The 27,840-nt window shown below is 67.7% G+C and overlaps 3 protein-coding genes and 1 long non-coding RNA gene across 13 annotated transcripts in view; 2 read left to right on the forward strand and 2 right to left on the reverse strand.

Moving 5' to 3' along the window:
- ZC3H3 (zinc finger CCCH-type containing 3) overlaps positions 1-9,400 on the reverse strand; it is an 88,353-nt gene extending 78,953 nt beyond the window's left edge. Inside the window, exons 1-3 of one of the 2 annotated variants that reach the window (XM_072745754.1) lie at positions 9,236-9,400; positions 5,635-6,952; positions 4,462-4,658 (exon numbers count right to left, since the gene is read on the reverse strand). In XM_072745754.1, coding sequence (XP_072601855.1) covers positions 4,462-4,658; positions 5,635-6,952; positions 9,236-9,323 — 1,603 coding nt within the window. In that variant the 5' untranslated portion in view covers positions 9,324-9,400. The remainder of the gene's footprint in view (positions 1-4,461; positions 4,659-5,634; positions 6,953-9,235) is intronic. The other variant, XM_072745755.1, reaches the window with a different exon arrangement.
- Positions 9,401-9,728: 328 nt separating this feature from the next.
- On the forward strand, positions 9,729-12,617 carry LOC140597443 (uncharacterized). Of its 3 annotated transcripts, none has more exons than XR_011999262.1 (3): positions 9,729-9,857; positions 10,281-10,382; positions 10,627-12,617. It is a non-coding gene; the product is annotated as an uncharacterized lncRNA (long non-coding RNA). The 3 variants fall into 3 exon arrangements; XR_011999261.1 differs by lacking the exon at positions 9,729-9,857 and adding an exon at positions 9,873-10,057; XR_011999260.1 differs by lacking the exon at positions 9,729-9,857 and having other exon boundaries at positions 9,880-10,382; positions 10,627-11,235; positions 11,318-12,615.
- Positions 12,618-14,275: 1,658 nt separating this feature from the next.
- GSDMD (gasdermin D) lies at positions 14,276-20,216 on the forward strand. 7 transcript variants are annotated; one of them, XM_072745958.1, is made up of 13 exons: positions 14,320-14,589; positions 15,054-15,180; positions 15,409-15,462; positions 16,614-16,835; positions 16,979-17,171; positions 17,542-17,710; positions 17,832-17,928; positions 18,231-18,284; positions 18,920-18,961; positions 19,090-19,265; positions 19,349-19,490; positions 19,584-19,657; positions 19,804-20,216. In XM_072745958.1, exons 4-13 carry the CDS (start codon positions 16,619-16,621, stop codon positions 20,044-20,046), a joined length of 1,407 nt encoding a protein of 468 aa, XP_072602059.1. In that variant the 5' UTR covers positions 14,320-14,589; positions 15,054-15,180; positions 15,409-15,462; positions 16,614-16,618; the 3' UTR covers positions 20,047-20,216. The 7 variants fall into 7 exon arrangements, with proteins under 7 accessions (XP_025843337.1, XP_072602059.1, XP_072602062.1 ...); XM_072745959.1 differs by having other exon boundaries at positions 14,405-14,589; positions 15,064-15,180; XM_025987552.2 differs by lacking the exon at positions 15,409-15,462 and having other exon boundaries at positions 14,276-14,589.
- A 1,847-nt stretch (positions 20,217-22,063) lies between these two features.
- Positions 22,064-27,767, reverse strand: MROH6 (maestro heat like repeat family member 6). Its single transcript, XM_072745745.1, has 14 exons — positions 27,522-27,767; positions 27,257-27,409; positions 26,946-27,100; positions 26,331-26,448; positions 26,007-26,191; positions 25,790-25,927; positions 25,590-25,704; positions 25,377-25,520; positions 24,687-24,860; positions 24,136-24,303; positions 23,753-23,872; positions 23,409-23,511; positions 23,246-23,311; positions 22,064-23,102 (listed from the first exon to the last, which is right to left on the reverse strand). Exons 1-14 carry the CDS (start codon positions 27,765-27,767, stop codon positions 22,867-22,869), a joined length of 2,121 nt encoding a protein of 706 aa, XP_072601846.1. The 3' UTR covers positions 22,064-22,866.
- Between the last annotated feature and the right edge of the window lie 73 nt (positions 27,768-27,840).

Here is a 27,840-nt window from a genome sequence, read left to right on the forward strand (position 1 = left end):
GGGAGTTTCGATACTGGCCTAGCATTAGCAGGTTATTGCTGCAAATTACTTGATATCTGCTTTCTTTCACATAAAGAGGAAATTAGGCAATCAATTACCAGAAAGAGGTGGACCGAGAGATAAGAGGGGCGAGTGCGCCCTCTGCTGGCCGGCGGCGGCCGGCGGGGTGACAAGGGACCGCCTGGGCCAGTCGGGGTCCCTGTCGTCGTCCCCCCACCCCTCCTCCCCGGGCAGCGCCCACCGCGTCAGCTCCCTCCCCTACAGGCTCGGGGCCAGCCCACACCTGGGCCAGTGGTCTGGGCGGGAAGTCGCCTGTCCGCTGCAGGGAGGCACTGCCCCCCGGCCTGAGCCCCGCAGCCCCTGGTCTGCACCCCACAAGCGCACAGCACTCACGAAAGCTTGCGTGGCCCGCAGCCGGCAGTTGGCTGGGGCTTGCCCAGGAGCCCCTAGCCCAGGGCCTGGGGCCAGGAAGATGGAGCAGGGAAAGAGGGAGACAGGAGACGGAAGCAGAAAGGGGCCTGGGGACTTCCCACTGACTCCTTAGTGGCCCTCAGCCTGGGAAACGCTCGTCCTCACCCCTGTCCCCGCCACCACCACCTCTGCCAGGCTCAGGCTCTCAGGGTGGTGTCTGGACCTGCCCGTCCGCATTTCAGGCCTGTGCACAAGCATCTTCCAGGAGTTCCCTGCCCACCTCTGAGAATGAGGACCCCACTCCTTGACCCCACATTCAAGACCTTACTGCGAGCTCTTCCTGGCTTACTGCCCCCTACAGGCCTGCTGGACACCGCTGGGGCCCCCAACACAGCCCTGGGGCCCCTAACACAGCCCTGCCCCACCTGGCCCCATGCCTGAGCACATTCATGCAGGTCCGAGGTCCCTCCTCTCAGGCAGCCAGAACCACCCCTTCCCCTCCCTGTGGCCCTACTGGGCTCTCCCTCCCATCACCTGGTCCCGCCCTCCCGCCCTCCCCCTCCCGGATGCCTGCCACACAGGACCTCTCTGCTCCTGCGCCCCGCCCGGCAGAGCTCATTCCCACCTGCGCCCTTCGCCTGCAGAGGTGCACTTCCCTCCTCTCTCTTCACGTGGAACTCGGTGTACAGGTCACCTCCTCGGAGACGCCAGCTGCCTGGCTCGGGCTGACCACCCTCCCCACAGCTCTCCACTACACTACCCCACTTCCCTCTCCTCTGCGCACTTTCTCCACCTCAGAGTACCTTTCCAGGTTATTTACGAGGACCCAGGTAGCTGCTTGTCCTCACAGCTGTAACACAGCTGCAGCACCCACAGCGCCCACGGGAGCCAGCACACTTCCCCGCACCAGATGTACTCGCTGCATGCTTGTTGCTAGGTGGGGCGGGGGGTGGCTGGCTGAAGGGTAGAGAGCACAGACGGACAGAGCATGAATGGAAGATAGACGCACGACAGAACAGATGAGGGGAGGACAGACGGGAGAACACGTAAGTGATAAACAGGTGGATGTACAGACAATGAACGGTGCATGGAGGGTGGGTGGATGGGTGGGTGGGTGGGTGGATGAGTGAGTGGCAGCCTTCTCCAGGCTCTTCCCCTGGCAGGACCCTCCCCATCCCTCCCCATCCCTCCCCATCCCTCCCAGGGCCTTCTGCACCACGTCAGCACATCCATCTACAACAGCGAGCTGACCGGTTCACCTCCTAGTGGAGAGAAGTATGAAGGCAGGGACCGCGTCAGCCCCCCACCCCACCCCCACCCCCATCTTGCCTGGCCCCAAGCTTTCTCCTCCTCTCGCAATAGCACCACACCCACCGTAGGGGCAGGAGGCAGTCTCCCTACTGGGCTGCACCGGGGACTGCTCTAGGCCCAACGAGAAAACCGGTGGTCCCAGGCCGACAAGCATGAGATAGGGCAAGCACGGCCTGAGCCTGCAGACCCAGCATCCCCCTCTCCTTAACCCTCCAGGCCATGGTCCCCCTGGCAGGCAGTGAGAATCTTCGAACATCCTGGCCTGTGTCACTATGTGAGGATGCCAGCTCCAGCCCATGGCCCCAGGATGCTGCCCCTGTGGCCGTTGCCCTGCTCTCCCAGTGGCACTCAGCCAGCAGCTCCTGTCAAAAGCCTGTGCACAGCTGGGCTGTTCCCGGCCTCGGACAGCCCCCGTCCCAGCCCCGTCCCAGCCCCGTCCCAGCCCCCGTCCCAGCCCCCAGGCACACCAGGCACTCCTGCCGGGAGCTGGTAAGAGCACATCAGGCCACCTGCCTGGAGGGAAAGCTCAGTGTGTGTGGAGGGTCCCCGGTGTCGACTCCCTCTTGCCCCATCTGGAGAGAGGTCCTCAGCTGCAGGCCCTCAGCGCACAAGACAGGCGTTCTTCAACCGAATGGCGCTCCTTCCTCAGGGGTGCCTGCTACAGGGGATGGCTGTGGTCTGGCTCAGGCCTGTCTGCCTCCAAACCAGGTTCCTCGGCAGCAGAGACAGCCCAGGCCTGGCCAGGCCCCCATCAAGGCCAGCTCTGCTCAACTCTGGGGAGAGCGGCAAATGTACCCCAGGAGCATGGGCTGAAGAGGTCAAAGCGTGCCCACCAGGATGCCCCACAAGCCCCTCAGTGCCCGTCCCAGCATTAGGACAGGGAGCTCTGGCAGACACGGAGGGTGACAGGAGGCCCAGGCCCTGGCTGCTCTTACCCTGTCCCACTCAACACCTAGCTCGGCACTTGCTCCTCAAGCACTTGCTTCCAGGCCCAACGAGGAGGCCAGACTCCCAGCAGATGCCCACTGGCACTCCAGGAATCCAGCCCTCCAGGGCGCCCTGGCGCCAGGACAGGCTGCCTCTGACCAGGACACCCCTTCCCCAAGCCACCTCATGCCACCATCCGCACACCACGTCCCCGTGCTTCGAGTCTTACTGAAGTACTGCCAAACGGGGGCACCGGCCTGGCCACCCGACTCCGTTTGCCCCAATCCACTCTCCCCGCGGCAAGTCACTACAGAAGCGTCCCAGTGCCTCGTGGGCTAGGGCGCAGGAGGGCAGAAGGACACTCCCGGCTCCTGCCTGATGTGCACCTGGAGCAGGATGCAGAGAGGCCTGGGGACACATGCACCTGCCACAGCCAGGCCTGAGCCCCATCATGCCCACAAGCGGCCGTCCCCGTGTGACGGCTCATCTGTGGGGACAGACCTTCCTCATTCAGCAGGACCGCTCTGCCAGCTGTGACAACACTGTGACCGAGGAGCAGAGGCAGAGTCAGGAATCCCTGCAAAGGCCTGGATGGATGCCCCCGGACATCACTTTCTGACGTGTCTCCAGGCTGCCCCAACCTCCTGGGGGCTCGGCCACCCCCTGCCAGCCTCCCAAAGCGAGGGACGTTCGCGTCACGCCTGGCACAGCCTGGCCTTTGGTCCACCCAAGCCAAAGCCCAACCCTCAATCCGGCCCCTCGCTGCGGCCACCAGGGATGAGGTCCACACTCCCCGTGGCAGCCAAAGGTCAGGTGGGTAGCCAGCACCCCCTGCCCCGCTTCCCCACCCCTTCTCACGGCCCCAGTCGGCCCTGTGCCTGAGCCCCTAAGCTCCACTCTCCCGTGGCCAGCTCTCACGCAGGCGCTCGGCTCTGCCCAGGCACCGCCTCCTCTCACAGCCGTGTCCAAAGCCCTGCTGGCCCCTCTATGGACCCCCCAAATGCCTGCTGCAAAACAGCCACCAGGGCGCAAGTCCCAAGTCCGACGGCACAGGGCCCGAACCCCATCACCTCCAGACCCCACACGCATCAGCCTGGGGAGCCGCCGCCACGCAGGGATGCCACAGGACCAGGTCTGCCCAGAGGAACCCCAGGCTTGCCAGGACACCGCGTCACAGGTGATCACCTCGCCCTTCCCCACTCCCCACAGCCAGAGACCCCCACCCAGATGGCCAGCACCTGCCAGCTCCTCAGTGTGCGGCCAGCAGCTCATAGCGGGGGGCTGTCCTTCTTAAGGGAACCATGACCCCAAGGCTCTTCCTCCCCTGCACCCTTCACCAAATCCCAGTCACCCTCACAGCGACTCAGGAAGCGGGCAAAGCCGACCCCTCCCAGGCCAGCGCAGGGTTCCTGAGGAAGAGGCAGCGACCAACAGAGAGGCCCCACCGGCCTGTCGGCCCAGGACAGGTGGCAGAGGCCTAGGGCACAGGAGCCCCGGGCAGTATAAACCACAGCTCCCCTCCCCACAGGGTGCATGGCTGCCACCCTCTCGTCCGCTTTCTGGCTCCTTCCACCAAGAGGGACAGGACCAGGTGTACAGGAGAGACACGCTACAAAGGCCACCACACACCTGGCCACAGCAGAGCAGGGTACAACGGTCCAGCCTTTGCCCCGCTCTCCAGCCCAAGCCAGCCACTGCCCAGCAGGCTGACTGCGATCGGGCTGGGGCACCAACAGAGCAAGGTAGCTGGTGAGGTCAGGGCTCACAGACATGGCTGAGCAAGCTTTCCAGAACCCCAACGCCTGGTCATACCTTCTTTGGTGGGGAGGTGGGCCCGGCCTGGAGGCAGGCAGCACAGCCGGTGCCTGGTGACCTGCATCAGGCCCTTGCTGGGGGTCTTCTTGAGAACGGGGCTGCTCTTTCCCCGGAGGACCTGCCTCCGCCGCAGGCTGAACTGGGTCTTAGCAGTGGCAGCAGGTGGGGGGCTGCTCTTCTTCTCCCCAGGAAGGCTGCAGAGACAAAAAGTAGGCAGCTTCCAATGGGCTCCCCCAGTGTGGGAGCTATCCCCACTCACCCTTGCCCACCCAGGCCCCAGCAGCACGGGATCCACCCCAGGAGGCAACCAGCCCCAGTGGTCCCAGCCTTCCCACGTAACCGGCAGCGGCTGACAGCTGTCGCCCTCCTCCTCCCCTTCAGAGCCGGGAGTGAGGGCCGGGGGGAGCAGCCCCAACCTTGATACCCTCAGGGGGCATCTGCACCAGGTCTCCTGTGGCTCCCCAGGGCAGATGAACTCCCCGTGGGGCTGGGGGAGGCCCTGAGGAGCCACAGCAGAGGAGAAGCGGCCCCCAGCCTCCCCAGGCAGCTGCCAAAGACCAAAGTCAGGCAGCGGGAAAGACCCGGGCGGGAGACACACCTCACGGTGTTAACGGCTGCCGTGACTGAGGCCCTGACCCCAGACCAAGCGCTGAGCCACGATGCCACTTTTCGGCCTCCTCACAGTCCTTGACGGTGGAGGAGCAGGGAGGTGACAGGTGCTCAGCGAGACAGTGACTCACCTGGTCCCTTGGCCGCCAAGAGAGCAGACTTCCCCCCGGTGCCCCCCGGTCTCTCACCCCGTGTCTGGCCTGGGTATAAAGCGATCATCCACAAACCCTGCGCACCCAGAACCAAAGCTGCTCCGGCGGCCTCTGGTCTGTCACCAGCAGGAGAGGGCGGGCTTGTTGGCGCCCTGCCCCCATCCTCACTGGCCGAGCCCCCGTCACTCAGCTCTAAGGGAGAGCACCCAGCCTCCTTCGCACTGGGTATGTGAACGCCACCACACACACCCAGGCTGGCCCAGTAGCAGGTGGTGCTCCTTTCCCTCCTCCCCCACTCCTGCAGGTGGGCCCTCCCACAGCTCTGCACACCAAGCAGGCAGCTCTCGAGGCCCAGGCCTGTCCCCTGCCTGCCCGGACAAAACCCTAGGGTGGCGGCAGGGGCACCTACCTAGCACCACCCCGCCTCCGGACGATCTTGGTGCGGCTCTTCACTTTGTAAGCTGACAGTGGGGTCTCACTGAAGAGGGGCTTCAAACTGCTGGATCCTACTGCTGGTCTGTCCCCCGGGGGGGACCGAGATGGGACTGGAGAGAGCTGGGAGGCATGGTCCTTGCTGCCAGCTTCCGACTGCCAACGGAAGGAGGAGCACGAGGAGACCGAGGGGCTGGAGGCCTTCCACTTGTACTTGCTGGGGGAGGCCCCGGGCGTGGAGGACACAGCCGCCCTCCTGGGCTTAGCATCCGGGTCAGCTCGGAGCTGTGGCTTCTCCACCTGTTCCTCTGTGCCAAAGGGGGCCTTGCACACGTTCTCTGAGGCTGCTCTGGGGCTGAGGGCCCTCCGAGTGGCCCGGGGGCTCTTCGCTGAAGCAGCCACCCACTTGTAGTTGTTTTTTCGGAACTTGGTGGTTCGACAGGATGCAAGCAGAGAGGACTCTCGGGCCTGCCTGGGTCCAGAAGCTGGTCTAGCAGGGCCTGCCACCAAGCCAGAGGAAGCCGGCTGATCTGGATGGCCAGCGTTCACTCTCCCGTCTCCAAAGAGCTGTGCGACACAGCTGGCCACAGAGTGTGAGGCCACCTTCCGTCCCACAGCCATGCCACTGCGCTGGGGCACACCGGAGGACACGAGGCGAGCCTTGACGGCAACAGCACTCTCACTGACAGTCCGCCGGGGCTCGGAGGGGCTGTCGCTCATGCTGCTCACAGACTTTACCACCCGGGGCTTGCCGGGCTCCTTCTGGCAGACCAGAAGGGGGTCCTCTGCACTGCAGCTCCCCTTGACTCTTCCTGGCTTTGAGGGTTGCCGCTGCCCACCAGGGGGCTCGCCTGCCCCCTCCTGAGGCCTGTGGTCGCTCCAGGGGGGGTTCTCATATTCTTCCAAGGAGCCCCGGGGGACCCCTGCAGTGCTAGCCGAGCCCGGTTTCGATGGCGGTTTGATCTTGATAACCATGTTCTGATCTGGACTAAGCTGCACCTGCCTCTCCAGGACATACTGCTGGGGGTCAGGACCCTGGCTGCCCTCGGCCCTGAGGGGCGGCTGCACAGCACAGTCACCCGGTGGGTCTGAAGATCCCGGGGGCCGATTCACAAGCGAGTACTTCTTGCGCCACGCGGGCCCGTGGTTCAGGGGGAAGCCCCTCCGGCTTGGACGAGGGTAGCAGGCACTGAAGGACCTGCTGCTGTTGTAAGCAGGTGGTTGCCACCGGGAAGCAGCTGCGGTGCCCGGAGCAGAGGCATTGCCGTGGAGGTTTTTGTAGTCATCGATCAGACCTGAGAAGGCGGAATCACAGGCTCGATTAGCCAGGGGGTGAAAGTAAAATCACAACAGTCCTCTGGCAGCGCACAGCTGACAGGACACCGCACAGACCCCCTCACTCCTGGGCCTGTGGGTCCCCAGCAAGGACAGGCAGCCCCTCGTGCCTGAGAACCGAGGACAGTTCAGCCCAAACTCCCTCCTCTGTTTTCCGTGAGCCTTTTCCCACACGTTCTACTCCAGTCCTATTTCTGGTTTTTCATCCTGAAGATGCACCCATATCACCCCTAATTTTTGGAATATGAAATGGGTTCAACCGTCCTCTAAGGTGGGGTGTCACTCAATATATCCTAGGAAGCTCCTGCATAGCTACCATGGTGCAGGGGGGTGCAGGCTGGCAGTGGGCCCCCCGACAACCTCCCATCACAAGTCCCGTCCCCTCACCCCCCATCACAGGTCCTGTCCCCCCCCACCCTCCATCACAGGTCCTGTCCCCCCACACCCCCGTCACAGGTCCTGTTCCCCCACACCCCCGTCACAGGTCCTGTCCCCCCCCCGGACACCCCCCGTCACAGGTCCTGTCCCCCCCCCGGACACCCCCCGTCACAGGTCCTGTCCCCCCCCGACACCCCCCGTCACAGGTCCTGTCCCCTCCCCACACCCCCCGTCACAGGTCCTGTCCCCTCCCCACCCCCGTCACAGGTCCTGTCCCCCCCCGACACCCCCCGTCACAGGTCCTGTCCCCCCCCCACCCCCCGTCACAGGTCCTGTCCCCCCCCACCCCCCGTCACAGGTCCTGTCCCCCCCGACACCCCCCGTCACAGGTCCTGTCCCCCCCGACACCCCCCGTCACAGGTCCTGTCCCCCCCGACACCCCCCGTCACAGGTCCTGTCCCCCCCCACACCCCCCGTCACAGGTCCTGTCCCCCCCCACACCCCCCGTCACAGGTCCTGTCCCCCCCCACACCCCCCGTCACAGGTCCTGTCCCCCCCCACACCCCCCGTCACAGGTCCTGTCCCCCCCCACACCCCCCGTCACAGGTCCTGTCCCCCCCCACCCCCCGTCACAGGTCCTGTCCCCCCCCACCCCCCGTCACAGGTCCTGTCCCCCCCCACCCCCCGTCACAGGTCCTGTCCCCCCCCCATCACAGGTCCTGTCCCCCCCCACCCCCGTCACAGGTCCTGTCCCCCCCCGACACCCCCCGTCACAGGTCCTGTCCCCCCCCACACCCCCCGTCACAGGTCCTGTCCCCCCCCCATCACAGGTCCTGTCCCCCCCCACACCCCCCGTCACAGGTCCTGTCCCCCCCCACCCCCCGTCACAGGTCCTGTCCCCCCCCACCCCCCGTCACAGGTCCTGCCCCCCACCCCCGTCACAGGTCCTGTCCCCCCCCACCCCCCGTCACAGGTCCTGTCCCCCCCCACCCCCCATCACAGGTCCTGTCCCCCCCTCCCCGTCACAGGTCCTGTCCCCCCCCACCCCCGTCACAGGTCCTGTCCCCCCCCACCCCCCATCACAGGTCCTGTCCCCCCCCACCCCCCATCACAGGTCCTGTCCCCCCCCACCCCCGTCACAGGTCCTGTCCCCCCCACCCCCCGTCACAGGTCCTGTCCCCCCCACCCCCGTCACAGGTCCTGTCCCCCCCCACCCCCCCGTCACAGGTCCTGTCCCCCCCCACCCCCCATCACAGGTCCTGTCCCCCCCCACCCCCGTCACAGGTCCTGTCCCCCCCCACCCCCCGTCACAGGTCCTGTCCCCCCCTCCCCGTCACAGGTCCTGTCCCCCCCCACCCCCCCGTCACAGGTCCCGCCCCCCCATCAGGTCCTCCCCGGCGCAGGCCCGGTGGCGCCCGCGCACGCAGGCCAGGAGCCCACGAAGCCCGGGCAGCTGGACCCCGCCCGGCCCCTCCCACGGCCGCCTTCCAAGGCCGGAGTCTTGAGGACGATCCCCGCAGACGGGGATCGGGAAGCGCGTTGGGAAGCGGAAGCCGGGGCCGGGCCGGGCCACGCAGGGCAGGAGCCGAGGCACAGGTCCCGGCCGGGCCGAGGGGCGCCGGGCGAGGGGCTGGCGGACGCCCCCCGCGGTTACTAGGCGACCGCCCGCCGCCGCCGGGACCCGCACTAACCGTCCGCCGAAACCCGGGCGCCGACCGACCCCGGCCGCCCCCTCCGGGCCCCCCCGCCCGCCCGCCCCGCCGCCGGCAGCGCAGGCGGGGAGCGACGCCCTCCGGGGGCGGGCAGGGCTCGCCGCGCAGCAAGGGCACAGGGAAGGACGCGGGGCCCGGGCCGGCCCGACCCACCCTGCAGCAGGCGGATCTGTCGCCGCAATTGCTCCTTTTCCTCCATCTCCGGAGTCCGCGACGCCCGGCCAGGCCCCCGCCACGTCATCGCCGCGCGACTGTTTTTCCCCCCGCGGGCGGGGCGGGGCGGGGCGGAGTCGGGCCGGGCCGGGGCCGGCCGGGGCGGGAGCGGGGCGGGAGCGGGGCGGGGCCCGCGGGAGCGCGGAGACTGCGCACTGCCAGCCAGGCCGGGGCGTTGGCGGGGCCTCGGGGGACGCGCCGTTGTCCTGGCGACGCCCGCGGAAAGGCGGGGCCGCGCCTGCGCAGAGCGAGGGGCGGGTGACGTCAGTAGGGAGCGCCGGCGAGCGGCGCTAGCTCTCGGGGCGGGGCCGCGGAGGGGCGGGGCCGCGGAGGGGCGGGGCCGCGGAGGGGCGGGGCCGCGGAGGGGCGGGGCCGCGGAGGGGCGGGGCCGCGGAGGGGCGGGGCCGCGGAGGGGCGGGGCCGCGGAGGGCCTGGGGTCCCCGCGCCCCCCTCTGCCGTACGGTGGGGCTGTGCGGGCTCCGCGGGGGCGGCCGGTGGGGCTGCTAACGCTGCTCCGTGGGTCGGGGCGGGAGGAGCAGCCGCCGACAGCGGGAGAGCCTCGGTGTGTCGGCGGAAACGGGCGAACGCAGGCTCGCAGCCTGGTCGCGGGGCCGCGAGCCGGGAGGGAGGGGGCGTGGTGGGCGGCGGAGCAGCCCCGCGGCGCCCCGAGGTCGCGTCGGGAAGCGGCGCCGCCGCGTGGCCCGACCTCGCACGACCCGCGAGCCGCGGAGGGCGAGCCCGGGAGGGCGGCGGAGAAGGCAGGTGGGGCCGGACGCTCCGCAGCCGAACCTAGAGGCTGCGCGGGGGCCGGCGGCGGGGCCGGGGCGGCGGCGGGGGCCGAGGACGGAGGAAGCCGGCCGGGGCGGGGCCGCCTGCGGAAGGAAGAGCGACCGCAGGAGCAGGAAAAGCGTGGCCCACGGCGCTGGCACCGCAGCACCGACCGTACGGTTATTTTTTTAAGATTTTACTTATTTATGAATGACAGAGAGAGGCGGAGACCCGGGCAGAGGGAGGAGCAGGCTCCCTGCACGGAGCCCGACGCGGGACTCGATCCGGGACCCCGGGGTCACGCCCTGGGCCGAGGCGGGTGCTCCCCCGCTGAGCCCCCGCTGAGCCCCCCCCGCTGAGCCCCCGCTGAGCCCCCGCTGAGCCCCTCGCTGAGCCCCCGCTGAGCCCCCCGCTGAGCCCCCGCTGAGCCCCCCCCGCTGAGCCCCCGCTGAGCCCCCGCTGAGCCCCCCGCGCTGAGCCCCCGCTGAGCCCCCGCTGAGCCCCCCCCGCTGAGCCCCCCCCCGCTGAGCCCCCGCTGAGCCCCCCCCTCGCTCCGCAGACAGCCACAGCGGTGGACACTCGCAGCCTCTCGGGGGGCTTGTGCCAGGCTGAGAAGCGGCGGGTGGAACCGCAGCCGGGCGTCCCTCCCATCCCAGAGGCCTTTGAGGAGTGGAATCTATCTGGAACCATCTTTGCTTCCTGCGCCCTTTCTGGTCCCTCTGCAGGCACCACCGGCCTGTCCGTGCTCTGTCCCACCCCCTGCCCTCCTCCCCCACAGGCAGCCTAGGCGCCCTAGGCGGGAGGCTGCACGGACCAGCCCAGGGTGCCCTGCGCACTTGCCAAAACCCTGAGGGCAGGGGAGGGAGTCGTCACAGGGCTCCTGAGAAGCACTCCCTTGGGTCCTTTGGCTCGTCCTGCGTTGCTTCCCTTGAGATTCCTACAACCATCACCCCCTGAAGGCGGCGGTGGCCCTGGCCCGGTGGAGGACAGAACCGCGCAGCTCTGCCAGGGCCAGCGCTCTCACCGTCAGCCACCTGCCAAACACGTGACAGGACTGGTAGCCAGCGGCAGCCGTGAACCCACCGATGCCCGGGGGCAGGGGCGGCCCACTTCCGCTGTGTCCAGCCTAGATGGCGTAATTCAGGACGACTCCCACGTTTATGCTTGACTCAGTGGGTGTCGGTCACGCCACTGAGGTGGGGGTATTTCCTGAGATTCGCGAGTCTGGCCCTAAGCCTGTTCTCTTCTGTTAAGGGACGAGTGGTCCAGTCCTGCGGTGGCGGAGAGGAGAGCCCAGCCACCCCCAGAGGGCACAGCCTTGGGGATTGTCCCCGGGGTGAGAAACTAGCGAGGACGTCCTGCTGCCCCAGCTAACTCACCAAAACTGATCCTAACAGTTACGCTCAAAACTCGTTGACGCTCCTCAAACTGGCAAAAATGGAAACACTGGGGTCAGTGTTGGCACGGGGGGTGGGGGGCACAGAAACGCACACTGCTCCGGACATCGGCAAAGCCTTAACGAAAGGCAGCTTGAAATGTGCGCCAAGGCCCTGAGGGTTTTTCGAGTAATTTCGTTTTTAGGAACTCTCCTCAAAATGCAACAGGACAGGGCAGCCCCGGTGGCCCAGCGGTTTAGGCCGCCATCAGTCCAGGGCATGACCCCGGGGTCCCGGGATCGAGTCCCGCATCGGGCTCCCTGCATAGAGCCTGCTTCCCCCTCTGCCTGGGTCTTTGCCTCTCTCTCGTTCTGTGTGTGTCTCTATGAATAAAATCTTTTCTAAAAATGCAACAGGACATTTTTTTTTTATTTGAGAGAGAGAAAGAGCAAGCAGGGGGAGTGGGAGAAGGAGAAGCAGACTCTGTGCTGAGCAGGGAGCCTGACGTGGGGCTCGATCCCAGGACCCGAGATCCTGACCTGAGCCCAAGGCAGAGGCTTCACTGACAGCCCCCAGGCCCCGAGACGTGGCGCATTCTCTATGATCACACACCGAGCACACTGTAGCCCTTCCCAGCAGGCCAGGCGCCGCTCTGGTGTCAGGACATCAGCACAGCCAGTTCCCACGACAACCGTCTTCAGGGGTCACTTCTGGAGGCAGGTGTCCGTCCTGGGCCCTCCTGAGCCCCGCGTGTCCCGGCCGGCTGCCGTCTCCCCGCAGTGCTTGCTTCCTGCTGACCACCCCCCTCCCGCAGCCTTTCTCGCCGCCCCCCAGCCCTGACCTGAGCCGCACCCTCCCAGAGGGCTGCCGGGGGCGGGCAGGGGCGGCCCGCGATCTCCACCGGACAGGACAGACGCTCAGCAGACAAGCCCTGGAGTGAGGCCTGCTGCTCCCCACCTTCCCCACGCCCAGCTGCCACTCTCCTGCGCTGCTGCTTCGGCCACAGCACAAAGCTGCCCGCAGGTGCACCTAGTAAGGAGAGCGCAGCGTAGCCATACCAGACGTGTTCTCAAGGAACGTCAAGGTGTCACATCCGTCCTGCTACCCGCCTCCTTCCACCCTCCCCGGCACTCCCACCCCTCCTGCCAACTCCTTCCCTCTGGAGCTGCGCGCAGGTGGGAGCCAGGCTTTCCAGGCCTTGGGGGGGGGGGGGGGAACAGGCGCTTGGCAGGCTGGGACCGCGACCCCATGGACGCCCCCTCGCCTTTCATCCCAGAGGGAAGGGAGCAGGTGTCCCTGCGGGAGACGGCTGCCTCCAAGGACCTGGGGATCCCTGTGTCACCCCAGCATCACCTCCCACACCTAACCCTCGCTAAAACGCATGACCCTCAGACTCTTAGCCAGGTCCAGTATGGAAGAAAGGTGTTGGGGTCTACTGTGCCCTAAACCACAGCGTTTCCACAATATGCTTGGGGACAGGGATCCCTGGGTGGCGCAGCGGTTTGATGCCTGCCTTTGGCCCAGGGCGCAATCCTGGAGACCCGGCATCGAATCCCACGTCGGACTCCCGGTGCATGGAGCCTGCTTCTCCCTCTGCCCATGTCTCTGTCTCTGTCTCTGTCTCTCTCTCTCTCTGTGACTATCATAAATAAATAAAAATTTTAAAAAATTAAAAATAATATGCTCGGGGACAACCCACATATCTGGACCTAAGCAAACCTCAAGCGGGGCCTGCCAGTAACTACTCCCCTCCTGCCCCAGCGATGCCTGGATTCGGGCAGTGAGCGCTCCTCCCAGCTGGGGCAGTGAAGTAAGGCCCAGAAAACCAGGAGTGTGAGCAAGGGGGCTGCTTCCTCCTGCAGAGGTCCCGTTGGGGCGGGATAGGGTCCTGCGGCCCCCACTGTGGCAGGCAGAAAGCCCAGCAAACCAGACAGGTCACTGCAGGGCCCAGTGCAGGGGCCTTCCTGCTGCCCTTGCCCCCAGACCCCTGGGTGCCCCTGAGCCGCCCCTGAGCCCAGCCCGCCCTGCTCTGCAGCTGACCCCGCTGCCCTGAGATCCACACAACGTTGACTGAGCGACTGCTGGCCAGGTCATTGCAGTTGTGCCCCAAGGCCCATAGCTACTGACCCCCCGGGTGGCCATGGGGATGGAGCGGGAGGGATGCCAGGGTGAGGGGGGACTTAATTCTAGAAGACTTCTGGGACTTCGTCTGCACTCAGCACTCTCTTGGCCCTGGGCTGCCGCCACAGGGAAGTCTCTAATCCTGACCGATTTTTGGAGCGAGGGACCCCAGTGGCCCAGGGGGCTGGACAGAGACGTGGGCACAGGGCAGAAGCAGTGATGGGGGCTGGTGGGGAGGCTGCGGAAGGCGTGGGCGCAGACTTCCAGGTACGCCCCTGTAACAGTCGCCACCGGCTGCAGCCGGCCCTGGGCTGCTTGTGCCGGGGGTGCTGGGGCCTGCCCTGTGTGCCCCCAACGCCCGGGCCGGGGTGCACCTGGGGCGGTGCCCTCCACCCAGTGCTCTGGGTTACCCCCAGGCCCCGCACACAGCCCGAGGTGCCCGTGGCCTCCCCGTCTGGGGTCACAACCTGCCATCCCCAGGGCCTTGGCCAGGGCAGCCTCACCTGTGACCATGTAACATAGGGTGGGCTTGAGGAGGACATAGTGTCACCCTGAAGTTCCTGGCCCTCAAAGTGTCCTGCTGGCCACCCTTCCCCTCTTGAATGGGAGCCAGGGAGGGGACAGGACACAGAGGCAGCCCCTCCCACCTCTCATCCCCACAGGCCGTGCCAGGGCTGACCTCTGTCCTCGCCGGAAGCCAGGAGCCTGGGAGATAGACACGCAGTGGGCTGGGCTTGGCCAGTGCCTCGTATTTTGGTTATTGGCAGAAACTAAAACCGAAAGAGGAATCGCGGCAGCCCTGCCCCGGCCCCCGCCCTCCCCCCATCAGGGCCGTGGCAGCCCCGTAAGTGCCTCCGGGCACACGCGTGCACGGCAGCCTGCCCACGGACGCCCCGCCGGCTCCTCCGCCTCGGACCCAGGGCCCTGGGGGCGGCCACGCGGGAGCAGGGGAAGCAGCAGACTGTGCCGGAGGAGACAGGCCCCAGGCGGGACGGCGGCCCAGCATCAGCAGCCGCGGCCCCCACACAGGTATGCACACGACACATGCGTACAGGCACGCACGTGTGCAAGCGCAAATAGCGCACACGCGGGCTCCCCGCTCAGGCTCTTGGAGCCTCCTGCTCCCGGCGGCAGTGGCCTCCAGGGTGTCAGGGCTGGGAGCGCGGGAGGGGGAGCCCGCGGGGCTCCCTCTGGCTGTCCTGCCCTGGCCGTGACTGTCGCTGCCCAGCACGAGCGGGACGACGGCCTGGATGTTGAAAACCTGACTCCAGGGCGGCCCGGGCGGCCCCGGGGGGCTCAGTGGTTTAGCGCCCCCATCAGCCGGGGGCATGATCCTGGGGTCCCGGATCGAGTCCCACGTCGGGCTCCCCACGAGGAGCCTGCTTCTCCCTCTGCCTGGGTCTCTGCCTCTCTCTCTCTCTCTCTCTTTCTCTCTCTCTCACACACACACATAAATAAAATCTTAAAGAAAAAAAAAAAACTCCTGACTGCAGGTTTTCTCAGCAACAGCTGTATGGACGAGCGGTCCACGCGGCATACGACTCGCTTCAGCGCGTCTGGAGTCGTGACAGCAGCGCCACGGCCGACCTCAGAGCCTTTCGTCTCCTCCAAAGAAACGGGGTACCTACGGGCTGTCCCCCAGCCCCGCGCCCAGCCGCTTCCCGGGCTCACGACCTGTGGCTGCTTCTCCGTTTAGGTTTTGCCAACGATGCTGAGCGAGCGCCCCTGTGGCGTCCGGCCCGTGGCCCCCTGCGCCCTGCTGTGCGCCCCTCCCCCCCCCCCCCCCCCCCCCCGCCCGGGCCGCGCTCGCTGACCCTCTGAATGACCCTCTGAACATTTTCTCTGCAGAAACGTCGACGGACCGAGCGTAGGAAGGAAACCTCAGAAGCGCTGCGGCTGGAGGCGAGGCCGCGGGGCTGGGCGGCTGGGCGGGCGGGGGGGGGCCCCCCAGTTGCGGGCTGGGGTGTTTCCGGGAGTGGCTGCTGGCGTCACGAGGCCAAAGTTTCACTTTTGGGTCCGGGCGCCGGCTACGCTTGCTCGGAGGCTCCCCAGCAGAGCAGCACCGCCCTGGTCTTGGGGAGGACTTGCTTCCTGTCAGGGGCCTGGAGCCGGGGGTGACAGTCACGGTGAGCTGCTCCCCGTGCCCAGTGCGTTCCCTCTACCTGGTGGGGGTGGGGTGGGGCGGTGGCTCGCGCTGAGCAGGGGCGATGCCTGCTCTTTGGGGCACCACCTGCTCACGGCCCCTCCCCGGCTCCCTGTAGACCCAGACCCTTTGGGGAAGTCTGAGTCCTCTCGGAAGCCCATCTGGGTTTGGGCTTGACTCTGGGGGGGCCTCCCAGGCACCCCGGCCTCCTCCACACACGGACCAGCACTGACCCACCGCAGTGGCTGGGGCCGGCCGGCTCCCCCGCCTGGGGTCCAGGCCTCCCGTGTCCCGGGGTCAGGCCTGCTTTGGCCTCTGGTCCCTGAGGCCTCAGCCTTGGACGGGCGGCTCATGGAACTCCGGGCACAGAGAAAGCCCCGAGGACGTCCTGGGAAGCGGGGGACGCTGTGGCTGCGCCAGGCTGCGGGCCCCTGTGCCCAGTGTCCAGAAGCTCGTTGCTTCCCATTTCTTTCCCTGCCCTCGGGATGCTTCAGCCAGGGACCGGGCTGCTGTAGAGCACTGTCCTGGCGTCACTCTCCTGCTTTGCCCTTCCCTCCCTCCGTGGCTGCTTTTTGTGAGTGGCTCTAAGCCACGTTGGGTGGACAAAGTGACAAAGGTCTCTGTGGGTGGCTGACGGCCGCCCCCCACCCCCCCAAGCACTGAGAGCCCCAGTGCTCTCCTGGGCCCCCCCGCCCGGGCCCTCTGGCTACGGTACAGATGGTGTGAATGGCCTGAGCCCTGCCGAGGGCTGCGAATGCCATCCCGCCTAGAGGTGCCCACCAGCCCCGCGGAGAGACAGTCGAGTGCCTGGCAGGGTAGACGCTGCCTGTCAGGGCATCCAGGACCAAAGGTGTCCCGCCCCCTCTTCCAGCCCCGAGAGCAGAACAGCTGAGCCCCCTGTCCTCCTCAGGAGCAATGGGATCTGCCTTTGAGGGAGTGATCAAGAGCGTGATCCGGGAGCTGGACCACAGAGGCAAGCTCATCCCCGTGGACAGTCTGCGGAGCTCCACCAGCTTCCAGCCCTACTGCTTGCTGGCCAGGAAGCTCTCAAGACTGTGGTTCTGGAAACCCCGCTACAAGTGCATCAACCTGTCCATCAGGGACATTCTGGAGCCTAATGACCCAGAACCAGGTACCCAGCCTGGTGGGAAGGGTGTCAGCTGGCCGGCCTGCTGCCCGCGCTGGGCCTCGGGCTTCCTGCCTTCCAGGCCGTCTGCCCAGGTGGGATGGGTGGCAGGTGGGAAGACAGGGGCCTCAGCTCTGGTCTGGCTCTAGCTGTGAAATGTGACGGCCCCTTCCACGTGTGCGACTTCGTGGACGGGCAGCTGCAGGGCTCTGTGGAGCTGGCACCCCCAGGACAGGTGCAGCTGGCAGGGGAGGCGACAGTGGCTGACAACCTCAGCACCTCGATGAACGTGTGTACGCTGCGAGTGGTCCCCAACACCTGGGACACCATGCGCCAAGAGAGGTGAGCCCCGGGGGGGACCTGCCAACCCCAGGCAGCCACCGGGTCACAGCCTGGGGCGTCAGGAGTCCCAGAGCGTCTGTGCCAGGCCCCCCATCTCTGCTCTGGCTGCATCTGGAGGTTCTGCGGATGTCCACTTGGCACGCCTGGGTCTTGTGCCCCCTCTCCCCACAGGCTACCCCTCCCACAAACACTGTCGGGAGCCCCCAGGGAGGGAAGGATGGGAACCCTGTCTCTGGGCACCCACAGAGCTTCTGGCCACCCTGGGGCTGGCACAAAGGCTGAGGTCCCAGGAGGGAAGCTGGTCCCATGACCCGGGGGTGGGGAGGGCCCGACACACCCCTGCAGCTTCCAGACCAACCACTTGCTACAGGCGCCTGCGGCAGCCCCAGCACAAAATCCTAGAGCAGCTGCGGAACTGTGGCAACGACATATTCGTGGTGACAGAGGTGCTGCAGACACAGAAGGAGGTGACAGTCACCTGGATCTATAAGCAGGAGGGCTCCGGCCAGTTTTCCCTGCCTGGAGCCCTGTCCCTCCAGGTGTGTGGTATGGGCTGGGGAGGCAGGAGGGGGTGCCCCCAGGCAGACCCCCAGCCCCAGCACCCAGCCTACCCAGCCCCACAACCCAGAGCCCCGTCCTGAGCCCACATCCACCCCGCAGGGCCAGGGCCATCTGAGGCGGAAGAAGACAGTCACCATCCCCTCAGGCAGCATCCTCGCGTTCGAGGTGGCCCAGCTGGTTATCGGCCCTGACTGGGGTGAGCTGGGGCTGGGGTGACTTCTGGGGCCCAGGCTCCAGGACAGATAGGCAGGGAAGCAGGGGATGACCTGCCAGTTGGCTGGGTTGCCGCAAGCACCTGGCTGGACTGCTTCCCAGGCCGAGGGGGCCGAGGGGGCCGGGGGGGCCGAGGGGGCCCAGGAGCCCAGGAGCCCAGGAGCCCATGCTCTGGGAAGTGGGAGGTTGGGACACGCGGGGCCAACGGTGCAGGGTGGCCCCAGTGGGTGAGGGGAGGCTTGGGTCACCGGCCAACCTGTCCCCCATCTCTGCTCTGGCTGCCAGATGTCCTCTTCTTCCCGAACAAGAAGCAGAGGACCTTCAAGCAGTCCAAGAAAGGTGAGACCTGTGGGCGCCCCCAGACGGGGCCTCTGCACAGCTCAGCTCAGCAGAGAGGCTCCTGAGGACCAGGCGTGGGAGTAGACACATACACACACACACACATGCATAGACACATGCGCACATGCATGCATACATATACACATGCAGACACGCACACATGCACAGACACATGCATACACGTGCACAGACACGCACACACACGGATACACATACACGTGCACAGACACCCACACATGGACACATGCACACATGCATGGACACATCCACATGCATGTATGGACACGCACACATGTGCACACATACACGCACACACATGTACAGACACACAGGCACACATGCACACGTGCATGGACAGGCATACACATGCATGGACACATGCACACACATGGACACATCCACACACATGTACAGACACACATGTGCAGGCATGCACGGACACACATATACAGACATGTGCACGCACATGCATGGACACACACGTGCACACACAGCCTGGGCGGGGCAGCTACAAGGCAGCGCTGACACCCGCCTGGCACAGCCTCACACCCGCCCGGGCTGCCAGTGTTGGGGTGGTGGCAATGGGTTGTGAGGGCCCAGGGGCTTGCACGCCATCCGAACTCTGTCCCTTCCAGATCGCAAGCCCATGAGCAGCGCAAGCTCCAAAATACAGTCGGGTCAGTACCTTCTTGACAACCCTGGAACCCTTGGGGACCTCCTTTCTGCCCCTGGGAGTCTGCCCTTCCCGACCAGGGCTCTCCTGGGGCCTGTGGGCAGCTGGGCAGTTCCAGCCTTCTCCCCGCAGACGGGTTTGGCGAGGACTCGGTGGCAGTCACAGAAGACTTCCAGGGCCTGCTGGCAGAGGTGGGGACCCAGGCCGAGCGCCTGCGGGGCTTGTCCAGGGGCCTGTGTGACCAGCTGCTGGCAGGCCTGGTGCGGGTGCTGCAGGAGGAGCCAGCCCTGCAAACCCTGGAGGAGGCGGTGAGTGGGCCTGCTGGAGTGGGTGCGGGGGGGGGGTGGTGCGCCCGGCCCATCGGGCTCACGGCCCCTCCCTGTGTCCGCAGCTGGAACAGGGCCTGTTCTGTGGGTGGGTGGCACCCCTGGAAGGTCCGGTGGGCGCCGTCCTCGAGTGCCTGGTGCATACCTCCAGAGCGCTAGAAGAGCAACTTGCCAGACCCGTTCTCTACCTGGTGGACTTGCTGACTGGTGAGCCGCTGCTGGGGCGGGGCAGGTCGGGGCAAGATGCGGGCTTCTCCAGCTGGGCTTTCTGCACCCTTCTTACCTCAAGTCTCCTCCCAGGGCTGAATGAAACCCAGCTCAAGCTGCTCACAAAAGTCCTGGAGACAGGAGAGCTGTCCCGGCCCTTCAAGCTGGTAAGAGAGCACAGATGGCAGGGAGAAGGGGCCGCTGTGCTGAGGGGCCCCAGGTGTTCTAGGATGGAGTGCTGCGGGCGGGTGCTGGATGCTGGGGCGGCGGGGGAAGAGCTGCTCACGGACAAGCCCCCACCCTGTCCTACCAGGTGCAGAGCATTTTGGAGCAGAGCACCCCCTGGCAGGAGCGCAGGACTGTGTCCCTGCCACAGGGGCTCCTGGACGGCAGCTGGGACGCAGAGGCACCTGCCTGGCTCTTGCTGGAGGAGTGCGGCCTCGAGCTGCAGGTGGACGACCCCCAGGTGTGCTGGGAGCCAGGGGCCCGGGACCACACGTGTACACTCTACGCCTGTCTGGCACTGCTGTTATGCCTGAGCGAGGACCCCTGTTAGGGCTGACCGGCTCTGCCCGCCGGCGCGCTGGGCAGCTCTCCAGACGGCGTGGGGCTCATGCCCACCTGGCTGCCCGCACCGGGAAGGCGAGAGCCCCACCCAGCCGTGCGGCCAGTGCATCCTGGGGCGGGGAGCTGGGGAAAGTCAGTAAATGTGATATACAAAGGAAAGATGGGTCACCGAGTTTTTGAGGGGCCCTCGATCCGGGTAGGGAGCAGGGACCATCTCTTGTTTGGCTTCCCGTGCCCACTCGAGGTGGGGAGAGACATGGGGCCCAAGCAGGGGGGTCTCCTCCGTGGTCTCCATCCTGGATCCTGTGACACTGCGGGGCTCCCTGTCTTCCTGGGGCTCATGGGGCTCTGGACACGCAGTGAAATCCCTCCTTGCCCCAGAGGCAGATCCCTGGGCATTCAGCCTCCCATGGTGGGAGCGCCCCGGGGGTAGGGACAGGTGGTGTCCTTCCCCATCTCCAGGAACGTGCTCAGCAGGGAGACAGGTCCCTCTCCCGGTGGGAGGCGCAGTCATGTGGGAGGGTGGGGGAAGCTGCGCTGTCCTACTGTCACAGCCCGCTGCTGACACAGCTTCGGGGACTCCCCACCCCGGACCAGGGCTCGTGAGTCCAGCCATTGCCAGGACAAGAGCTCGGGAGGACATGTGGCATCCAAACCCAACAGCGGAATGTGTATCATCAGAACAAAGGTGGACCGCCCCGGAAACGTCCCAGATCCCAGATCCCGGTGCCAGGAACCCTCTAGGTGCGCCTCTCACACACGGAGGGAGGCAGGCAGTGCCAGGCCTGTTGGGCTTCTCCAGGACCCACGCTTCTCTTTTGGGAGCCCTGGTCCAGGGCGCTGCCAAGGAAACCACAGTGCGTGAGCGGGACCGGACTAGGCCAGGTCTCGGGAAGTGTTCCAGAGGCAGGAGCACCTGCGGCCCCTCTGCGGGCAGGCCCGGTGGAGCCAGTCAGCCTAGACCCCTCCCCGGGCTGGAAACGCTCGCCTGGCACACGGCTGAGCAGCGCCACGGGGTGGGACAGCCACACTCCCAGGGCCCAGCCACCGCCTGGGCCTTCGGACCACATGGACGTCACATGGACCCCACACCGGGAGGGCGGCTGGTCCAGTGGTCCTGGGTGGGGGCCAAGGAACGGGGATGGGCACGGGGCTGCCAGCAGGCTGATGCGTCGTGCAAGAGACAGCCTGCGCCCCTGCTAAGGGGTGGGAAGGGCAGCACGGCCCGCCCGAGCTCCCATGGGGGCTGGGGCCTCCTCTGGAGAAGGCCTCCGTGCCACCGGCTCCCCTTGATGAGAAGCGGGACCCTGAGGCCTGGCTCCTGGGCTGCAGCTGTGGGGAGGCCAGGCTGGCTTCTGGCCTCAGGGGCCGCCACCAAGGGCAGCCTGAGGCTCCTGCTCGGCCTGGCTTAGGGCCCCGATCGAGTCAGAGCCCTGAGAATGCTCCCCCCACACCGGCTGCCTCCAGGGAAACTGAGGAGGGAGACCCAGCCCCGCGCAGCACCCGTCTCGGGAGCCCGAGGGCACCGAGGCCAGCACGGCCTCCCGGGATGCTCCCACCAACCTTTGCTTCCGCTCCCGCCCTCCCTCCCCTGGAGTCTGAGGGCCTCCTGGCCTGTCCTGCGTCCTCCCTACGTTTCTTAGGGCTTAATCTTGTTTGGCATCTGCTCTGGAGGCTGTGAATTAACACCCAAGCCCTGCCTGGCTCCCCGCAGACCCGCGCCCTCAGCCTGACCCTGCCTGGCCCCAGAGACACCTCACCTCCCTCCTGCCTGAGCTCCTGAGCTTTCTCTTCCTTATCTCGGGCTGAGCCCCGCCTGACCCTGGCCACAGACCTGGACTCTGAACCAGCCTGACTCTCACCCCGCCACCGGGCGGATCCTTGTTCCCGGCTAGACTGCCTCACGTGTGATCCTCAGCCACACGCTGGACCAGGCCGAGGTCATCAGAATCCATCCTGGGCACAGACCCCGTCCCAGACACACGCCACAGCCCTTTCATCCACCTGTGTTTATTTTAAACACTTCCCACAGGACCCCAAGGGGTCTCCAGACTGGGAGGACTGCTCCCAGCCCCCCAAGAGGCTGTGAGCCAAGGCCTCTCTGAGGCGGGAGAGAGAATAGCTCAAGGTAGGCGTTCTGGAGGAGCCGGCTTCCAGAGGGCCTTCCTCCCTGCGTGTCCAGTGCTGTCCTCGTCCAAGCCCACGCAGGGCGCTGGAGAGCCGGTGTGAGGGCCCGGCCTGGTGGGGTGCTGACGGTGGTACCTCACACCTGAAGCCACAGGTGTTGTCCCAAGCCTCCAGCGGGGACGTCAGGGGAAACCAGGAGAAGGCTCAGGTGGTGTGACACGATGAGCAGGAATGGGGTGGGGCATGGAGACAGGCCAGTGAGGACTGGGACACGGGACGGGGGACGGGGGTCGAGGGGCTGCTGGGGAGGAGAGCCCAGACGGGCCGGGGAGGCTTTGCACAGGCCCAGAAAGCAGGCAGCCTATGGTGGCACCGGCTCCCAGGGTCCGGCCAGTTTCACGATGTCCCCACCAGACCCCAGCTCGCGAGGCCGGGTGCCGTCCAGGGTGCAAGAGGCACAGGAGGCTGAGGACAAGCTGGTGCTGGGACAGGAGGCACCGCTGTCCTAGGCCCCGAGGCTGCCGGGCGGAGCGCTCCTGGACGGGGAGGGTGTGTGTGCACCCAGGCCCAGGCCCAGGCTGCCCACCCGCACCCGTGGGCCTCCTCTGCAGACCCGCCCTGGCCGGGACTGGCCAGAGCCTGACTTGGCCCCAGGCACCCTCCGGGCTGCCTCCGTTTGGGCTCAGCCAGGTCCCACGCAGCCCCAGCGACCTATGAAGCTGCGGGACTGGAACGGGCTGTCGGCGAAGGCCGGCGGGGGCCGGCGGGGGCAGGGCTGGGGCCAGAGGCCTGCCCGGAGGAGGAGTCGCAGGCTGCGGGGCCGGGCCTGTGCGTGGGTCAGCAGCGCCACCTGTTGGGCGGACACGTGGGCGGCGGCCACCACGGCGGGCTCCGGGTCACTCTGCAGCTGCCCCAGGTCTGCAGGCACAGGGCGGCTCGGGCTCTCAGGGCCACAGCGTACCCCAGGCCCTGGCCCTCCAGCCATCCATTCCCACCCACCCCGGCCTTGCGCCTATGGCCTCTCCAGGACCCCACACCCCGGCGAGCAAGCTGGGCCCTACCCTGCGACAGGGAGTCCAGCAGGTCCTGGCTGACGCAGCCCGGGCACGTGTGGTGGACGAGGAAGCCTGGACCGAGGCACACCTGTGAGCACTGGCCCCAGACCCCAACAGGGAGGGGCCCGTCCAGCTCCCAGAGCCCTGAGTGACAGCGGGACCGCCTCACCTAGGAGCACGGCCGCTGCCCAGCGCAAGGGGTCCTGTGGGCTCCGCAGGTAGCCCTGGGTCTGGCTCAGGAAGCTGGGTACGTGGCTCGGGTACTGCTGCACCTGGGAGCGATGGGCTCATGGCAGCCCGTGAATCCCACACGGGGAGGAGGTGGCCGAGGCAAGCCCCCAAGCTGGGGTCCCCTGGGGAGCCCCCAGGGCAAGGCAGCAGGCCCTGAGGTCTTAGGCCTGCCCCCACCTTGGCTGGGGGAGTGAGGAGACTCAGTCTGGGGGACCTGGTGTCCACTGCAGCCCATGGGCGGCCGACCATACCCCGTCCCAGGCACTGTCCTCCCCTACTGACCAGGCAGTGGCAGATGCGGCTTAGGGCCTCAGGGCTGTCGTAGTGGGCCACCGTGACCATGTCCTCCAGCAGGCCCCAACGCAAGGCCTGGTCACAGCGGGCCAGGGTCCACTCTGAACTCTAGGACCGAGGACGGGGTCAGGGTTAGGTCCAGAAAGTGACAAGAAGGATGGGGGGGGCGGGGGGGGCTGGGGGGCCAGGACGAGGGCCGGAGCAGCCCAGGGTAAGCCGCCCAGGAAAGGCCAGGCACCCGGGAGCCCCCGACGTGGGCGTCCCTGGAGGAGTCCCTGACCTCAGACTTCACAGATGTGCGGGGGGGGGGGGGGGGGGGATGGGGAGGGCCGGATGGGGACAGCAGTGGGACGGTCTTGGGGGCGGCTGACCTCAGCAGCATCCCGGCTGGGATCTTGCAGGCGCAACAGCAGAGGGACGAGGCTCCGGAGCACCAGCTTCCGCAGGGGGCCGCGGAGCCCCACCCGGAGCCCGCCCCGGCCCCGCCGCACCAGCGTCCCCAGAAGCCCGACGGCCGAGGCGCGCACCGAGTCCCGGGCCTGCGTGGGAGGACGCGCTCGGGGCAGACCCAGGACCCGGAGAGCCCGGGGAGGGCGGCGTCCCGGTGGGGATGGGGAGAGGAAGGGACGGGGGGGGGGCGGGAGGGGGGAGGGACGGGGGCGGGAGGGGGGAGAGGGCACCGCGGCAAGGTGGGGGCTGGGGGGCGGGGCCCTGCGGGGAGGGGAGGGGCCCTGCGGGGAGGGGCGGGGCCCTGCGGGGGAGGGGCAGGGCGGGCGGGAGGGGAGAGGGCAAGGTGGGGGCGGGGGGCGGGGCCCTGCGGGGAGGGGAGGGGCCCTGCGGGGGAGGGGCAGGGCGGGCGGGAGGGGAGAGGGCAAGGTGGGGGCGGGGGGGCGGGGCCCGGAGGGGCGGGGGCGGGGCTTACGTCGTCCAGCAGCGGCGGGAGGCGGGGCCCCAGCTCGGCGCTCAGCAGCCGCACGGGAGCCCGGGGCCGCAGCAGGAGCCTCCGCAGGGCGCCCAGCGCGGCGTCCACGAGCCTCGCGTCGCCCTCGCCCAGCGCGCCCAGCAGTGCGGGCAGCACCCTGCTCACGTGCCGCACCTGCGGGGCAGGGGCTCTCGTGGGCGGCCGTTCGCCCCCGCCCCGGTGCCCCCTCCCCCACCTTGCCGGTGCGCCCCCTCCCCCGGCCCCCACCTTGCCGGTGCGCCCCCCCCTCCCTCTCCCCCCTCCCCCCGCCCCCACCTTGTCGGGTGCCCTCCCCTCTCCCTCCCTCTCCCCCTCCCCCCGCCCCCACCTTGTCGGGTGCCCTCCCCTCTCCCTCCCTCTCCCCCTCCCCCCGCCCCCACCTTGCCGGTGCGCCCCCCCTCCCTCCCTCTCCCCCTCCCCCCGCCCCCACCTTGTTGGGGTGCCCTCCCCTCTCCCTCCCTCTCCCCCTCCCCCGCCCCCACCTTGTCGGGGTGCCCTCCCCTCTCCCTCCCTCTCCCCCTCCCCCGCCCCCACCTTGTCGGGGTGCCCTCCCCTCTCCCTCCCTCTCCCCCTCCCCCGCCCCCACCTTGTCGGGGTGCCCTCCCCTCTCCCTCCCTACCCCCCTCCCCCTCCCCTACCCCCGGCCCCCACCTTGCCACGGTTCAGCGCCAGGTGGCCCAGGCCCAGCAGGCCCAGCCAGCGCACAGTGGGCTCGCGGTCGCCCTGCCAGGCGCAGAGCCGCTCCAGGATGCTCTCCTCCCTCAGGAGGCCTGCTGTGGGCCGGCTCTGCAACAGCTGAGGGGGCGGCGGGTCAGCACTCGGGCGTCCCCGGCCGCCCCTCACCGCCGCGGGAAGCAGGCTCACCCCCGTGAAGAAGGCCATGGCCGTGAGGCGCTGCGTGTCGTCGGGGCTGCGCAGCTGGGGCAGCACGTTCCCAAAAAGGCCCCGCAGGTGGTGGTCAGCGTGGGCCACCATGGCACTGGGGTGGGGTGGAAACGGGCGTTCTCTGTCCTGCTGCTGCCGGGCTCCCCCTAACCGCCACCCCCGCCCCCTGCCCCCAGCACCTGGCCAGCAGCAGGACGCCTTCTAGGTGGGTGTGGGCTCCCACCAGCCTCCTCCAGCCCCCGGCCTGCTCCATGCACGTGACCACCATGCGGCCTCCATCCCCCGTGAGCAGAGCCTTCAAGGCTTCCACAGCACAGCTGCGGGGCGGGCGGCAGGGGGTCAGGGTGCGGAGGGCGCTGGCCCAGCCCCTGCTTCTCCCTGGCGCGTGCCCCTCACCTGGCGTGGCTGTGCGGGGGCCCTCGGTGCCATGGGGCCTGCACCTTAGGGGTGTCTGGGGAGCGCACACGCCGCGCCAGCCGGTGTAGCTGCGTGACCAGCACGAGCAGGAGGTGTGGGTAGAAGCCCCGAGTGGCACCCACGCAGCCAGACACAGCCAGCATCTCCCCGAGGGCCCGAGTGGCCTGCAGAACAAGGAGCCGGGCTCAGGCCCTGGTGCCCCGCACGCCGAGAGCTCGGGACAAAGCCGCGGACACCTGAGGACCAGACTGAGGAGCAGCTGCCGCCCCCACTCCTGCCCCTGGGCCCTGGGGAGGCTCCTACCGCCAGCGCCTCGAGCTCAGGCCCGGCTTCGTTCCTCAACGCCCACAGCAGCTGGACCAGCACCTGCCCGTTTACGCGCTGGTTCCGGCTCAGGCTGCGCCACAGCTCGGCGGCTGCCCTGGGGGGACGGAGCACCTGAGACGGGGAGTCGCCCTCCCCCCGCAAGCCCCGGAGAACCAGAATGAACCAGAATGAATGGCGTCTGTGTAGACTACCCCAAACCCCGCGTGGAGCCAGCAGCAGGGAAACGAAGCTGGATTGCACGTGGTCACTGCAGAGGATGAAACCAAAGAAAACGTCTTCCGGGCAGGTTAACCGAGGAGCCAGGGGCCTTGGGGCCAAGAAGCCAGCTGGCTTGCTCGTCCCACCCTGGAGCCCTGGGCTGGGCTCCCAGCATGACCTGGGGGGCGATGGCAGGGCCCCGAGCTGGGCCCCCCAGGTGCGAGGGCAGGGCAATAGGTGGTGGAGGGAATTCAGAGGCTCTGCCCCCCTCTATCCCCCCCGCCCCACCGGGGCTAAACTCCACCGCCAATCAGGAAGGCTCAGGAAGGGGAAGGAAGCTGCATGGGGAAGGAGGCTCCGGGATGTGGCTGCGGCCTGGGTGCGGCAGGTTACCGGTCGGGGGGCAGCGAGCTTGGCAGCAGCGCACACACCACTTCCCGCGCGTGCTCCAGGGCCAGCGCGCTCAGCACCCGCAGGGCCGCCTGCCGGGGCCTCCCTTGGGCCAAGCTGGGCACCTGTGCCAGCAGCCCTCGCACCAGGGCATACACCTGTACAGGGGAGCGGGCATCAGGGCTCCGCCGCTCTCTGCGCCCCCACAGGGCAGGTGCAGCCCACAGCCTGTGTGCTGGTCGGGCCACTTGCTTGTCCCCCCCACCTTGGAACTCAGCAGCAGGAGTGTCGGGGGCCCCGGGGGGGTGGCTTACGTTGTCCTCCAGATGCTCCCCCCGGGCCTCCAGAGCGGAGGACAGCATGAGCGCTGTTGCCTGGGTCCCTGCAACGCCAGCCTCTTCCAGGCAGGCAGCCGTGTACAAGGCCAGGTCAGCGAGCGCCCCCTCTTCCCAGGAACTCTGGGGTTCCTAGGACAGGGTGGGCGGGAAGTACAAAGTCTTGCCTCGCCTGATTCTGTTCCCCAGTGCCCCCCAACCTCCTTCCTGGGGTCCCCTCGGCCTCCCTTCCCTCCACACTCACCTGGTGGGGTCCCTCAGGGGCGGGACCTTGCCCGCTGGGCGAGGGGCAGGGCTCCCTACCGGCTGGGGGGATGGCACTTGCACTCCGAGGCTCCACCTCAGGTTCAAGCGCACGTTCAGGCTGAGGGCCAGCAGAAGAGCGACCCGAGGTCTGTCCCTGGTTGGCTTGGATGCCTTCAGCCAGAGCCGACAGGGTTAGAGCCCCCACAGGGCCCCCTCGGGCCCTGCCCCACAGTCCCCAGGCCATGGCCACCGCACACCCCAAGCTGCGCAGCTGAGCCTGGCCTGCAGCACCTGTGCTGGTTCTCCCGGGAAGTCGT

The sequence above is a fragment of the Vulpes vulpes genome, unplaced genomic scaffold (genome assembly GCF_048418805.1).
Source record: "Vulpes vulpes isolate BD-2025 unplaced genomic scaffold, VulVul3 u000000671, whole genome shotgun sequence".
In the NCBI taxonomy this organism is placed as follows: Eukaryota; Metazoa; Chordata; class Mammalia; order Carnivora; family Canidae; genus Vulpes; species Vulpes vulpes.